The sequence below is a fragment of the Sus scrofa genome, chromosome 14 (assembly GCF_000003025.6).
Source record: "Sus scrofa isolate TJ Tabasco breed Duroc chromosome 14, Sscrofa11.1, whole genome shotgun sequence".
Taxonomy (NCBI): domain Eukaryota; kingdom Metazoa; phylum Chordata; class Mammalia; order Artiodactyla; family Suidae; genus Sus; species Sus scrofa.
In genome coordinates, this window is record NC_010456.5 from 13802313 (window position 1) to 13817974 (window position 15662).

Sequence of the window (15662 nt, forward strand, 5' to 3'; positions counted from 1 at the left end):
GGCCATCTTTTCTTTCCTCAACCAAGACATTCAGGTCTGCAAAGCACTGTCAACCATGGCAGCATCACAGTATTATTGTGCAAACTGAGGAAATCTGTGGGCCTCTGAAACCAGCCCAGGACTGGATGACTTTAGCTTTTCTTTCTTTCTTTCTTTCCTTTCTTTCCTTTCTTCCTTTCTTCTTTTTTCCTTCCTTCCTTCCTTCCTCTTGTCTTTTTAGGACCACACCCGTGGCATATGGAGGTTCCCAGGCTAGGGGTTCAATTGGAGCTGTAGGCACTGGCCTACACCACAGCCACAGCAACTCAGGATCCAAGCCTTGTCTGTGACCTATACCACAGTTCATGGCAACGCTGGATCCTTAACCCATTGAGTGAGACCAGGGATTGAACCTGTGTCCTCATGGTTGCTAGTCTGGTTTGCTAACTGCTAAGCCATGACGGGAACTCCTTTTTTTTTAGACTTTAGCTTTTCTTAAAACAAATCCGGGGCCCTGGTCCTCCTCCACCTCCTTGGGAAGCTAAGTGGGCCCAGGGCCTCTGCTGGAGTTTTTCTAGCCTTCAGCTGCACACAGGCCATGGGTGCAGGGCCACCAGGCACAGGGCAGAGGAGAGGTAGGTAGGAAAAGAGGCCAGACTCTGGTGTGACACAGTCTGGGCTCCGTCCCCGCTTCCCACCCCAGCTCCTCCCATCTCCCAAGGCGCTGCCTCCCTCACGCTTCCTCCAGCCAAACCACCTCACCTGCAGTTTTGCAATTTCCAGACTGGGCTCCCACTCTCACTTTCCAGAAAGCTCTATATGCACAAGCCAGAACCACCCCACCCTCCTCCCCGCCCCTCTCTCCTGGGCTGGGGACTTAGATTTGGCCATGGGTCTCTTTCTGAGGAACCTGCTTTTCTGGAAGGGTGTGGCATGGCAGGGGGCGGGGGGGGGGGTGGAAATTGGCGGGTTGGAACTAGTGGGTTGGGGTCACAAGGGGTTCAGGCAGAAGTAATTTTGCACCTGGGTTTCTGAATTGGCTTGTGGTTGCTGCCAGGGCCGTGAGGTGGCTGAACCAGCGACAAAACAGCCATTCCCAGGGCTGAAAATTTAGTCATGGAATGGACTTGGAAGGAGGAATCTGGCCACCGAAAGACCATGACTTTGCTGCCTCAGGGGCGGGGGAAGGAGGAAACAGACAGAAGAAGCCTGGGCTCCCAGGCAGTTCGTGTTGCTGTAGCAGGTCACCGTGGGCCTGGGGGCTTCAGAAACCCATTTATTTCTCACTATTCTGGAGGCTTCAAAGCCCAAGATCTAGCCCAAGGTCCAGTCAGGGCCCCGGCTTTCACTTGCTAAGCCTGGGATCCGAGCCAGATGAAGCTTCCCAGTAGAGCAGGAAACCCATCTTCCCCGCCAGCCTCTCTCCTCCAGTCTGTTCCATATCCCCAGGCCCCAGACACGGGGTCCCCGGGCCCACCCAGACCTCCAGCTGCAGCTCCTCTCAAGACTCTCCTCCAGAAGTCTGTACTCCTGTAATTGGACCCACGCCTTCCTCGCCTCCCCCTCCTCCCCCGCCTCAGCCAGACAGTGGAAACCCACTCAGGTCACATGGAAGCTGCAGTTCTGATGTGTCAGGTCAGGGCTGGGCTCCCATCGGAGGGTCCATTTCATCCTCCCTCAACCAGGAAGGGTAGCCCCATGGGGGCAGCTATCAGGCCTGACTCTCCCAGCTTCACCACGCACCACAGCCAGTGGCTAGAATTCTCTGAGCCCCAATTTGCCAATGGTCACATAGAAATAAGTGCCCACATCCCACTCAGTTGTTAGGAGACCCAGTAGGGAAATGCCCAGTTTGAGCAGGATGTCTAAGCACAGGCTTCTTCTGACACGGAGGTAGCAATTCCTACCTTGTGAGGTGGGATGAAGATCCCGGGGAGTGATGGATAGATCACAGGGTCTCAATAAACACCGCTACGGTCAGCAGTGAAGACAGCAAAGGCACCTGCTGGCATCATCAATGACCCTGTTCCCATCCATCCTGCATCTCCTGCCCTGGAGCAGGTGGGGGAGGGGAAATCATGAGCTCCATCTCCCCTCCCCCACCCTCCCGTACTTGTCAAACCACGCTTCCCTCACTGGGAGGTAGGGCTTAGGAGAAAGAGCCTTGATTTTGGAGCCTGAGAATATTGGTTTGAAATCCCTATTTCACTACTCAAGTGGCGTAACATTAAGCAAATTATTTAATCCTACTGACCCTCCCCCCATTTTCTTTTTTTGTCTTTTTAGGGCCACACCCATGGCATATGGAAGTTCCCAGGCAAGGCGTCAAATTGGAGCTGTAGCCGCCGGCCTACAGCACAGACACAGCAATGCGGGATCCGAGCCACGTCTGCGACCTACATACACCACAGCTCATGGCAATGCCGGATCCTTAACCCACTGATCGAGGCCAGGGATTGAACCTGCATCCTCATGGGTACTACTACTAGTTGAATTAGTTTGCAGTGAGCCATGACAGGAATTCCTTTTCTTTCTTTCTTCTTTCTTTCTTTTTTTTTTTTTTTTTGGTCTTTTTAGGGCCGAACGTGTGGCATATGGACATTCCCAGGCTAGGGATCGAATTGGCCCATTTCCCCATTTTCAAAGCAGGGTCACAAGAAGCCATCCTGTGCATTAGGCCTGGGAGGGTGAAGAAGATTCAAAGAAAAGGAGAGAGGGGCCAGGATGGAGGAGGGCTGCTGGAGGGGAACTGCAGCCTCACCCGCAGTCGGAGGGCCTGGGGGAGTCAGATCACAGAGGCCTTGATCACCACATGGGCAGGACTCTTCTGTGGCCAAAGGGAACCACGGAAAGATCAAGGGACAAGGAGGCCTCCTGCACCTGCCTCTTGGCCTGCGTTGGAAGTGATCTCACATCACTGCAGGTCATGCTGTGGTTTCGGCAAGACAAAGGCCCACCTGTGCCTGCCCTGGGAGGTTCCATCTCAGCAGCGAGAACTGGGAGCCTGGCAGCATAAGCTCAGGTTCAGGCCTCTCTACAGGTGTCTTGGTATCACTTGGCTTGCCCTGACTGGAATTTTTTCTCATGATTCCCTCCACATTGTCAATGCCAAGGAAAGCTGAGAAAGGCAGGCGCAGTCACCGAAAGTCGTGGCCCTGAGCACACGCAAGGATGGTCAAGAGGAGTGAGCAAGGGGATCCCATGAGTCAGGGGCTGGTCATTCCAAGGGCCAGCAGTGGGGAAGAAGCCACGTCAGAAGTCTGGCTCACCTGGAAGAGCAGGGACTTCCTCAGGTCAAGTCCAGGCCGGGCCTAAAACCCTGGGATCAGTCACACAGTGTGTTAGAAAGATCCCGGGCCTGGGCTCCAGCAACGCAGAGCTCGGCTTCCATTCGGATCCCTCCACTGATTCGCTATGGAGTCGGGGCAACACGAAGCCTGCGTGAGCTTTCACTGTGCACTGTGCTGCTGTGCATGATAGCCATTCACCCGCCTTCTTGGGGCTCTTAGGAGACGCACATGAAGACACCCAGCTGCCTCAACAGGGGGCACTGGATTTACACACCTGCCACCAACACCACAGAGGAAATTGCAGGCCACACAGAAAACCAGGATCCAAATTGTGTGGTCAGCAGAGCAAGGAGGATGGCACAGGCATAGGGGCCAGATGCTGCCCTGGTCCCACGCCCTGTAAGGAGAGAGAAAGACTAAGGCTGGGATGCCCACATCCAGGGTAGAACCTCCAAGTTGCAGGGCTGGTTGTGGTCAACGAGGGGCTGGAAGCTGTGGTCCAGCAAATAATCTGGGTTTGGGGGGTGGGGAGGTGGACAGAGCGGTTTCCTTTTCTTCTGGCCAGAGGCTCAGGCCGCTTCTTTATTATTCCAAAGCATCGAAGGCAGTGGATGCATCACCGTGGAGCAATGCGGGCCATCGTGGGTCATGCCAGACTCCCCACGTTGGAGGCTGGAGGCAGCACAGATTTTCTTTGACTCCCAAGGACTTTGATCCACAGACACCCAGATTCCAGTCTGAGCCCACAGCCGCTGAACGGTGGTATCCGTGGTCAAAACGACCAGTTGTAATGCGTAGAAGCAGACGAGATAACCCTCTTCCCTGGTGTCACTGGATCCGTGTGGTGTTCAGGTGGGGGCTTTGTGGGTTCAGCTTTGGGGAGATAAACAGAAACAGCCTTAGGTTTGGGGCAAAGAGTTTGCTGAACCCTGATGACAGGACCCTTGGGGCCCATGGTCCTGAGCAAGGTTCCCAGCCCCATGGGCATTAGTTTCTTTCATGTAAAATGGGACAAGGGGATCCTCTGAATGTAGGATTATGGTTAAATGGGTTACAGACATGAAAAGGCTTTATATGCGGCAAAGCGTTGTAGAAATGGGAGGTGCTGTGCTCTTTGAGGTCTAGGATGGATTTTTCTCAGCCTGAAGATTCTCTTTGGCCTTTGACCTTGTGCCCCTGCCCTCCCTGGGTGCAGGGAAGGGGAGCTGCAGGTCACAGGGGCAGGGCACTGGGGGGCGCGACCAGGAAGCCGGGCATCCCTCCTGCCACTTGCAGGCAGGAAACTGTCTCCCTGGGATGGACTTGGGGGTTTGGTAGAAGCGGGACCTGCTTGGGAAGCCCGGGTTCTCACTCCAGCTCTGCCCTCTACATGTTCACGGCCTTGGCCAAGACACTTCCTCTCTCTCAGGCTCTGTTTTTGGCCTGGAATGATCTCTACGTTCCTTGCCAGCTCTGAAAAGTATGTAATTGCCCTTCGAAAACTCTAAATGTGGAGGTCTCATTGTAGCTCAGTGGGTTACAAACCCGACAAGTATCAGTGAGGATGCAGGTTCGATTCCCAGTCTTACTCGGTGGGTTAAGCATCTGGCACTGCTGTGAGCTGTGGTAAATGTGGTTTGGATCTGGCGTTGCTGTGGTTGTGGTGTAGGCCGGCACCTGCAGCTCCAATTAGACCCCTAGCCTGAGAACTTCCATATGCCATGTGTGCAGGCCTAAAAAGAAAAAACAAACAAACAAAAAAACAAAAAAAAAACCCTCCAAAAATAATTCCTTTGTTCTTAGATCTCAGAATCTAATGCTACAGGCAAGAGATTGATTCATTTTGTCCGCCCCTCTGTCCCACTAATTCTAAGAGTCCCTGTCACCCCAGACTAGCCCTCCCTGTCCCTCCTGACACTGGTGTGTCCACCCCAGGCCCTGGCAGTGCCTCACGCCACCCTCTGACCTCCAGGCCTGTCTGAGCAGCTCTCTCTTCCCGAATAATGAGATGAGGGCATGGGAGAAAGCCATGGGTACTATCATGGCCCCAGGTCTTCCTCTCAGGCCTTGTCTACACTGATGGGGGCTCCCGATGCAGTGTCCCCACTCGCTGTGCACCCCACCTTTTAGTTTAACCCAAAGGATGGAGTCACCTGGTGGACATGTTCCTTCAGAAAGAAGTTGGCTGTAAAAGAGGCAGTCCTTCCAGGTCAGGACACTGGGTGACCACCAGCGCTCCTAGTCAGAGGACCAGTCATTCCCTGTGTTAGTCTGATGATGCCCAGGGCAAGTGAACTAGTTGGACACGGGTAGTATAAGGACTGAGGGGGAGGGTCCCCTCAGTGATAGAGGAGGCGGGCAGCGGATGGCAATTGCTTCTGGGGCTGAGCCCCATGCACGCAGACTTCTCTTATTTCTTTTTTGCCACCCCAAAGCATATGGAAGTTCTCTGGCCAGGGATCAGATCCAAGCTGCAGTTGCGACCTACACCACAACCGCAGCAACGCTGGATCCCCTTAACCCACTGGGCCGGGCCCAGGACCGAACCTGTGTCCCAGGGCTTCAGAAATGCCAGTGATCGGTTGTGCCTCAGCAGGAACTCCAGTGCTCAGATAGCATATAGCAGCCATGTTTGCTGCCCCTGCTTCTGCAATAAGAAGGTCCTCGTGCAGCCTTCAAAGGAAACAGAGAAGTCTGAACTCATTGCTGAAATGGCCCCGTTTACAGATGGGTGAATGAAGACTCGGGTTCGAGCACGGGCTTGGACACCCTCACTCCCACGAGTGATGGGACAGGAGCAGACACTGTCTCAGTGCCCGCAAAGTCAGGGGACACCTGTCCTGGGGAGGCACCCAGAAGGCCTTCACAGGGTCCCTCAAGGCGCCAGCCACATGGCTGTCAAAAAGCAGCCTATAAATAGCATTGGGTCTGTCTGAGTACTGGGCGCCGTGCATAAGCCTGGGGCACGGTGAACAGGGCTCTTTCAGCAGGAGATGGCTTGTGTTCGTGTGTGTGTATTGCTTGGGTCGGCGCCAGCCTCTTTTCTCCAAGCAATCCCATTTTGGCTATTGTGCCGATGATGGCTGATCATTATCTGGGTTGTTTATCCAGTTGCTGTATAGATTGACTTTCTGAATGTCAGGGTTTGGCTGTTTCCATAACAGGAAGCTGCTTGCTGTCTTACTGTGTTAAGAAACTCCCATCTACACAATAGAATCCCAACAAAACCCTAAACACTCCATTTGCCGGGGAAACCTCATTGAATCCAGCTCTTATTGTTTCTGGTATAGGCCGAATCCTGTATTTACAGTCAGAGTGGAGTGTGTGTGTGTGTGTGTGTGTGTGTGTGTGTGTCCGAGCGCGCGCGTGCGTGCATGCGCACGCACGTGAGTGCTCGACTGCATGCACAGGATACTAAGCTTGGCTTTTCACTTTCCAAGTTCTCCACCTGGACCTCAACACAGATCAGGGTGCCAAGATTCCCCAGGCATAAGCTTACTCAAGTTGGTGGGGAGGGGGAGGGGAGACACAGGACCTTGTCCCTGGAGAGCTTCCCCCTGGTTCTCCTGGTGCCTTGCATTCAGAAGGAAATTGGCGTTTGTGTTTTCACAGTGAGGCACAAACAGTAGAACAAATGCTCAAGTCAGCGTTGACCCGGGCGCCAAGACCCCTATGGAGGAAATGGAAGATCAAAGTGAGGCACTAGGCCCTGTTGCTGTGTGCCACTACTATTTGTCATCTTCTGAGAGGGTTCCCATGCCCACAGGAGTTTTCAAGAACCCCTCTAGGCACCTAGTTGAGTATCAGGGATTCATTTTCGATTTTATCAGTTTCCCCTCTGGTCCTCAGCTGCCAAGGAGCACAGAGGAAAAAAAATCAGATGGAGCCTGATGTCTCCATGGAGACTTGCCTCCTTCATAGAAGAGACTTGGCACAGCAGAGAATCATGTGTTTAGATCCTGGCTGGGAGCTCCTGGAGGGCATAGGCCGCCTCAGCCAAGTTCCTGGTGGGGTCAGGGCCCCCTTGAACTTGCAAGGACCCTGTGAGCTCACAGTCCCTTGGGATGCAGTTCTAGATGGAGAACAACCCTGGGTCCCTTCAGGTTGGGTCTCCCGGTTATCTTTAAACTTTGAAGATATGAACACAGAGGATCGGAAGCATTTTGCCTGATGTAACCAAAGCAACCAGTGAGCCAACTTGTCAAGGGATCCCTGGTGGGGAAGCGCGTGCGTGCACTGTGGACCTCCCCTCCACAGAGCGGGACAGTTTTCCCTCATGTCGCTCCTTCTCATCCTGGGAAGGGCTAGGTGGACCCTGGATTCCAATGTTAAAGCACAGGCTGCATGAGCAGCCAGGAGGTGCCTGGGTGTATGGAGGCTCTGCACTAAACAAACCCTGCCAGGACCCTCGCTTGGCTTCACGGTGCAACTGATCTCCCCAGAGGGGCCCGGTGGCAGCTTAAGGGAGAGGGAGGTAGGGTTGTGGGGTCCAGAGGGGCTGCCAGATACTGTAGACATCATCGAGTTCATCCATGTCTTCACCTGATAGGAGATGAGAATGAGGACCAGAAAGTCAGGCAAAGTGCCTGGGGTCAAGCAGCCGGTCCTCCACGGAAGAGCACCAGGGGAGGCTGCTGATCCACCCCCCAGCCCCCAGGGAGGGGCAGCGGGGAGAGTGAGCATTCCCCTCGAAGCCCAGGGAGAGGGAATTGGGGGCCCCAGCCCCAGCAAGCCAAGGTGCCAGAGACTGGACCTGAGACTTGCTCTCAGATGGCTGCGCCTGGGTTATTCTAGATCATCACGCACACTGCCCCCTCCAAACATCTTTAGAAGAAAGTTCAAGTTTCCTGGGAAGATAGTCCAAGTTACATCAAACACACCAGTCAATGGTCTTGACTTCTCTTAAATTAAATAAAATTGGAGCTCTGGGGTGGGTGGGAGGGTGGGTAGAATTTACAGAAGTCTTCCTTTCTGCTTGCAAAGAACTGATCTGGTAAGATAAAAACACCAGCCACTCCATCAGATCCTAAGAGGCAGAAAATTTGTGTTTTGCAGATTGCTCAAATGTGAATTTTTTTTTTTTTGTCTTTTTAGGGCTGCATATGGGGTTCCCATGCTAGGGGTCAAATTGGAGCTGAAGCTATCAGCCTACGCCGTAGCCACAGCAACAGCAACGTGGGATCTGAGCCACATCTGCAACCCCCACCACAGCTCACAGCAACGCCAGACCCTTAATCCACTGAACAAGGCCAGGGATCGAACCTACATCCTCATGGATACTAGTCAGGTTCGTTAACCTCTGAACCTCGACGGGAACTCCAAACGTGAATATTCTTGTATCTTGGTACCGATAGAGTTCTAAGGGCCACGCAGTCCAATCTCCACCCCATACTCGAATCTAAATCTGAAAGTAAAACCACTTTGAAGGCTCTTGGTGTCTTATGGATCAAAGCATCCTTCCCTCCTTGTTCCACTCCCCAGTTGGGGGTACCCTGGAGACAGAGCCTCCCATTGTAGGGTGAGCTGTCAGGAAAGCTCTTTAGCGGTAGAGGGCGCTGTCTGCCAAAAATCCAAGCACAAGCCTTGGACAAGAGAAAAAATTCTGATGCCCTGAGTGTGGTCATCTAGCTGCCTCTCCTGTCGCCTCCAAACCATGTCCAAACCAGCCCACCAAAGGAGGAGGTCGTAAGTTCACAAAGAGCTCCTTGTCTTACTCAGGACTCAGTCCCCTGGAGCCGACCTCCTTGTCGAGAAGCCCTTTAACCAACCTGCACCCATTGTGTTCCATTTCCTCTTGTTCTCTTCCACTGACTTTGAACCTCGTGTTCATATTGCTGGAGAATGAATTGCTTCCCCAAGATGCCTTCCCTCTATTATTCTTTTTTGCCCAGCATTCACTACCATGGTAACATCCTTGGGGTGGGCTGCAGGGTAGGGATGGGACAGCAAAAATTGGGACTGATTGGAACATTGCAGATTAAGTTTAACCTAAATGGTAAATAAGGAGCGTTTGATTGTCTATTGGGCTTATCAGTGAGGAGCCTGGTTCCTACAGAATACAGGCAAAAATCAAAATCACTCTTAGAAAAATGCCTTCAAGACACTTTAAATGCTGAAAATAACCAGATGTCCCCAGTGGTATTCTCAAAGTATTAGCCACATTTGTGGATAACCTTGATGTTATTTGTTTTGAGATTTGGCCTTGGTCTCTACACAGTGGGAGGTTTACCTTGGAGCCAATAAAGGTTAAGCCTCCAGGCCCCTCATGGCTAGCAAGTGCCCTAGCCACCTAGATCCAAACAGTATATGGGTTTGTGAAGTTTGCCAAAGTAAGCTATTTTAATCACAGATTGGTGAAGACTATTGTCTGTTTCCACTCTGACTTTCCCTCCATCATACTAGCCACCCCCCCGCCCACACACACACTTTAGCTGCTTCTGTGCAGTTAAACATGGCCAACTGTCCCGGTGTAGAAATGGCTTCCAGGCACATCCCAGTGACCCACCAGTGCCACCAGATGAAGATGCAAGGCCAGAGGTTGTGCCTCAGTGGAGACATGTCTGAGGGCTCCCAGCACCAGAGTTATGCCCCAAGCAGAGGACACACAAATATGCAGAGCCGAAAGCTTGCCTATCACTGTTCTGGTTTCCTGACAATCGTGTTTTTTATCTTTTAAAAGTTCACTCCTTGGGCAAAACTATGAAGAAAGTAAAAAGATCAGTGGTCACCAGAGGCCTGGGAAGGGAGGGACGAACAGGTGAAACACAGAGGATTTTAGGGCAGTGAAACTACTCTAGGACACTGTAATGATGGATACATGTCATTGTACAGTTGTCTAAACCCACAGAAGGTACAACATCAAGGCTGAGCCCCAGTGTCAACTGTGATGATGATGATGAGGCACTGAGGGTTCTCCAGTTGTAACAAAAGTACCACTGTTGTGGGGCGTGTTGATGGCGAGGGAGGGTAAGCATGTGTAGGGACAGAGGATACATGGGAAATCCTTGTACTTTCTTCTCTATTCTGCTGTGAATCTAGAAGGGCTCAAAAAAAAAACCTATTAAAATATGAAATTTGTTAATTAATTTTCTCATTCTGAAGAAATACTCATTTATGAGCCAAATTATGCATTTGCAATCTTCTTCTTCTTTTGCTTTTTAGGGCTGCACCCATGGCATATAGAAGTTCCCAGGCTAGGGGTCAAATTGGGGCTACAGCTGCCGGGCTACAACACAGCCACAGCAACTTGGGATCCCTGCTGCGTCTGCAACCTACACCTTAGCTCACAGCATCACGGGATCCCTGACTCATTAAGCGGGGCCAGAAATCAAACCTGCATCCTCATGGATACTCATCAGATTTGTTACTGCTGAGCCATGACGGGCACTCCCATGCATTTGAGATTTCTGTCCTATTTTTGAAGAAGCCCCCAAATTGTTAAGGTCCCCACGAAACCTGGGTCTTCCCTGCTCATATGTCATAAATTCTTGCAGCTGCTATAAGCTCATGCTTACAAAGATGTCACTTTCTCATTTGGATTATAAATACCTTGATGACGAACAAGTATCTACATTGTCCTGTACTCAGTAGCTGAAGTAAAAGTACTCCCTGGCTGGGGTTAACACACCCCTCTCATAACACTCACTGGCTATTATCTGTAGGAATGGCGTTACTGGCTTGTTGAATACCATGTAGAGAATTCTGTCCTGAGATCTCTGGTCCCTTGGAGGTGTCTTGAGCTAAAACAGGGGAGTCACAGGAATCATATAAGTATCCATGTCAATAAAAGGGAAGAGCAAAGAGTGAACATACAAGCCGGAGACTTTAGAATTGTGCTCCTACTTCAGTGAATGAAAATGGCGTCGAAAGTGCTATGGCTGGGAGGAGCTGGGAGGAGCTGGGAGGCTCTTCAGCATGGTCATCCCGTCCTGTTGCTCCCACTGCTATTAATGACTCTGAGAGACATTACCTCACAGACTCTTGAGGACTTTTTTGTTTCTAGAAGTTTCTGACTCCAGTTCTTCCGGAAGGCAAAATTAGGGAACATTACATCTTCTTTTCCCCAAGTTTCTGCTTGGTAAGTGCAAAATAAACACAGTCTTTCAACAACATAGATTCGTAAAGGTGAATCTTTCTTTACAGAAAGGCCACAATCCCAAGTCTAACAGAGCAGGTAAGGAAGAGTGGAAGATAAAACCGAGAAAGTGGCTTGTCTGGGAATGCTCCCAGCCCTGGAAGAGACGCCCTGTCATACCAGCACTGGCCAGCAGAGGGCGAGGTGTCCCCGCTAGTGGGAACAAAGTTGGTTGTGCTGCCAGGGCCCTTACCTTGGTCCACTCAGATTACCAGGCTGGATTCCCGGTCTGTACCCACATCCCCAGATGAGGTGGCTCCACCAGAGGAGACTGCAAAGAACCCTGAGCCCAAATGTCTGGTTTGGGCTGTTCTGGGGGCCTCAGGCTCGGGGCATTCCTGGCATTCCTGTGCCATGGAGAGCTACATCCAGCGGCAGGTCTCCTACAGGATTCTGGAAAAGGTATTACAGAGAAACTCTAGGGATTGAGAAAGATCCAGGAAGGACCCCTGCCTCCCCATTCCCAATCCTGTTGAACATCCCAAAGACCTCCCTGCAGCATTCTGGACCCCCAAGGCAGTCTTATGTAGGGGTGCCAGGACGATCAATTCAACTTGGATTTCAGATACATGAAGCATAATCTTTTAGTATAAGTATATCCCAAATACTGCACGGGACATACTTATATTTTACAAATCATTCTTTGAAATTCAAATCAAATTGGGTGTCCTTTCTCTCCCGAGACACCTAGAATGCTCAGCCCAGTGTAGTCCAAAAGCAGGATTCCTACTTCCTTCCGCCAGCCCCGTCTTCCCCCAAACTCTGGATGGGATCCACTTCATTACACCTCCTCTCATCTAAACCGCTCACTCCACACACTTTCCTTTCCTTTATTTGGTCCTGTCAGTAAAACAGGCAGGCTTGCACCTAAAGAGAAGGAAACTGAGACGTGGAGATTCTGACTGTGAGGGGTATTGGCCTTGATGGAGAGACTTGGAGGAGCTGCGTGAGCCTCCAGATATCACAGCAGGAAAGGGGGGCTGGGTTCAGAGTCCCCCACCCCTCCCCCCAAGCACCAAGGAGCAAGATCACCCCAAGGAGAGCAGGGCCACATGCCATGCAACCCCCGACAGTCTCCAGAACAAGCCTGGGAGACATGACCACACAGGCGGCCCCACCAGCAAGACACCTGGGCCCCGGCCGCCGGCCCCAGCCGTGGCCTCAGCAGCAGTCGAGCTTTCCTGTGCAGCCGCTGTGGCATGTAGGATGCTGATAACAGGAACAATGCAGCAGAGGAAAAGTGGTAGGAGTGGGACAATGCACTGGCCGTGGGGACTCTCCCAGGCCAGGCGGGATGGAGGAAGGATCTGCAGGTCCCAGGGGCCAGGCTGGAGACTGCTGTGTGGCTGGGATGGTGGGGGGAGCCCAGGGCCCTGGGAAGGAGCTGGGGGGGAGGGGGTGCAGCTTTGGCATCTCTTCTGCTCTCCTGCACCCAAGAGACCCCTCCCTCTCTAGGGGTGGGGCAGGGGCAGGCACAGACGCCAACCATTAACCCAGGAAGGGGACTTCCACAATTTCCTGGGCTGCAGAGCCAGCATCATGCAGCTGGGACGAGGAGAGTGGCTCCTGGGATGACCTCGGCGCTGACCCCAGGAGGCCTTTGACTTCTAACTCACTCTCCAGCTCTCTGGTCTGTCCCACACCCAGCGGGGGCGGGGGGGGGCAGTGGTGGTCATCGACACCACCCCCCTGCACAGGCAGGACACCCAGGCAGGCCTGCCAATGACAGGAAGACCCGCCAGGGGGTGGCAGATAGACAAATACGTTGAGGCTTGGCTGAGATTTAGACTGAGCTATCTCTGTGGCTGAGACCCTGGGGGTGCTGCCCAGGCCATCCTGAGCAGGGCTGCCTCTGCCCTTAGCCAGGAGTGGCCACCGAGATGGCCTGGGTGCCATCGCCATTTTGTCTATGGCCCACGGTGTGTAGTAGGTGTGGAGCGAAGGGAGTAGACTGTAAAACCCACATCTCCCCAAGTCAGAACTGGAGACCACAGGAGGGGCAGCTCTGGGGATGAATGATGAGCCTGGAGGAATATTGTTTCTTTCCTAAATCCAGACCAGGGGTCCTGAGTCTATTTCGTCACTGCTTAGCCCCACCTCACACTGAGAAGGACTTACAACCTTTAAGATACAGACAACGTCACAGGTTAAAGTGAAATAAGGGAAGTTGAGGGAAAAAGTCAGGGCAGGGAGGTTTCGTGGAGTCAGGAGAGGGAGTTCCCTGGTGGCTCAGTGGGTGAAGGACCCAGTGTTGTCACTGCTATGGTGCAGGTTCTATCCCTGTCCTGGGAAATTCCACATACTGCAGGCACAGCCCCCCCCCCAAAAAAAAATGGAGCTAGGAGAGAGGGGGAGGACCCAGCAGTGCTTGCTGTGCGGTCCCCACGCAGCCAAAGGACGCAGATGCTACCACAAAGGAGAAACACGGCCCGTCACAGGTTGTTGGGGAGGAGCAAAAACCAAACAAAACCACCAAAATGTTATTTCTGATACTAAAACAAAGACCAAGCCTTTCCAAAGTCCTCACAAAGAGAACGCAGAGCAAGTCCCTAGAAGCTTCCTGGGCTCAAGGACCCTGTGTCCCAGAACTCCTTCCAAGGTGCAGTAGGGGCCAGTCATGAAAGGCCCTCAAGGAGGCCGCCGACATGTCCCAGGCCCCTGCTGCCTACTATTTTAGCTGAATTTGAAGGCAAAATTCTAAAGGGCAGGTTCGGAGTTCCCGTCATGGCTCAGTGGAAACGAATCCACCTAGGAACCATGAGGTTTCGGGTTTGATCCCTGGCCTTGCTCAGTGGGTTAAGGATCTGGCATTGCCATGAGCTGTGGTGTAGGTTGCAGACCTGGCTTGGATCCTGCGTTGCTGTGGCTGTGGTGTAGGCCGGCGGCTACAGCTCTGATTAGACCCCTAGCCTGGGAACCTCCATATGCCGCGGGTGCGGCCCTAAAAAAAAAGACAAAAGACATAAAGGGCAGGTTCTAGAAGATGGAGAGAAGTGGACATATGCCCCTCCACCCCTGTAGCCCCCTACTAGCCGAGACTCTCTAGGTCGAACCCTGGTGAGGGCCGGTAGCCAGGTGTTCTCTGGGCCACTCCCAGGAGAGCGAGTTCCGGGTTCACACAGGCCTCTGCTGAGCCGCGTGCCGTGCCTGGGTGGGGCCGCAGCCTCCTGGGAAGGATGAGACCTTTGGGAGGCCCCTCCCTCTCTCTGCCCTGGAGGTGAGAAAGGCCAAGGCCCCAGCGCTGCCAGATGGGGCCTGGCCTGATGCAAGGTCTGCCTGGTCCTGAGAAGCTGACCTGGCTTTTTCCCACCTAAGCGCAGCCCCCAACACCTCCCCTCGCCAAGGCCTGTGTTTACAGATGAGACTCATTTAACCTTAGACTCATCACCTGTGTTGGGGAAGGGCAGCATCTTTGCTGGGAGGAGGGAGGCAGGGCCCCTCCTCCAGAGTCCTGTTCCCCCCTCTATCTGCCACCCAGGAGTATGAAGATGGCAGTGACCAGAGAGCTGTATGTCAGCCGCCAGTGCAGCCTTGGGGGCGAACATGGATCCCTAACACTGTGCCACCCCAGCACGTCATCCAGGTTGGGGCTGGGACACCTTTCACTGGCCCCCACTGGTCATGGAGCCCGCTGTCTCTCCCTGGGTCACCTCTGAGAGCTCAGGGCCGTGCTGGGTCAGTCCCTGGCCATTCCTTCGCCTACACAATCAAGGGCAGCGCCCCGGAGCGCCCTGTTAGGGACTGTTTTGTCAGCATTTGGCATGCAGTCAACAGAGGTGACACCAATTACTTGTGTCACAGCTCCTGGAGAAGACGGAGATGTATGAAATCCAGCGTGGGGGCCATCCATCAAGGCCTGAGAGGGGGCCAGAGGTCTGTCACGGTGATGGGAACCGAGGGGGGCCAGGGTCTCTTGGGATGGCTGGCAGGCAAAGTGCATTCCATCATCAGAGCCGACGTCTCAGCAGCAGAGCTTAGCCTGGGGTGACAGATGGACCAGGCCTTTCGGAGCCAGGGATCCAGGCTCTCATGCCAAGCCCTCCCCCATGGGCCTGTGATGGTCAAACTGGACCCTCTGTGATGGTCAATCTCCCTCCAGGCTTTGACCATTCCGTCCCCTCCCCTGGGTGGGGAGCCCTCATCCCAGCTCCCAAGTCCTCCCACCCAAGCCCTGCTCTTTTGTCAAAGTGCTTGGTCAAATGCTGTTTCTTTTGGGAAACCTTCTCCAACTTACTCCCCTCCAGTGGGAATGTGCTTTCTCTCCTCCAGCTGAACCCCAG

The 15662-nt window shown here is 53.1% G+C and overlaps 1 protein-coding gene across 1 annotated transcript in view; it reads right to left on the minus strand.

The window, feature by feature from the left end:
• Nucleotides 1–15662, minus strand: part of RP1L1 (RP1 like 1) — a 50944-nt gene that overhangs the window by 12026 nt on the left and 23256 nt on the right. The window contains exon 4 of the mRNA XM_021073064.1: nt 12999–13098. Coding sequence (XP_020928723.1) covers nt 12999–13098 — 100 coding nt within the window. The remainder of the gene's footprint in view (nt 1–12998; nt 13099–15662) is intronic.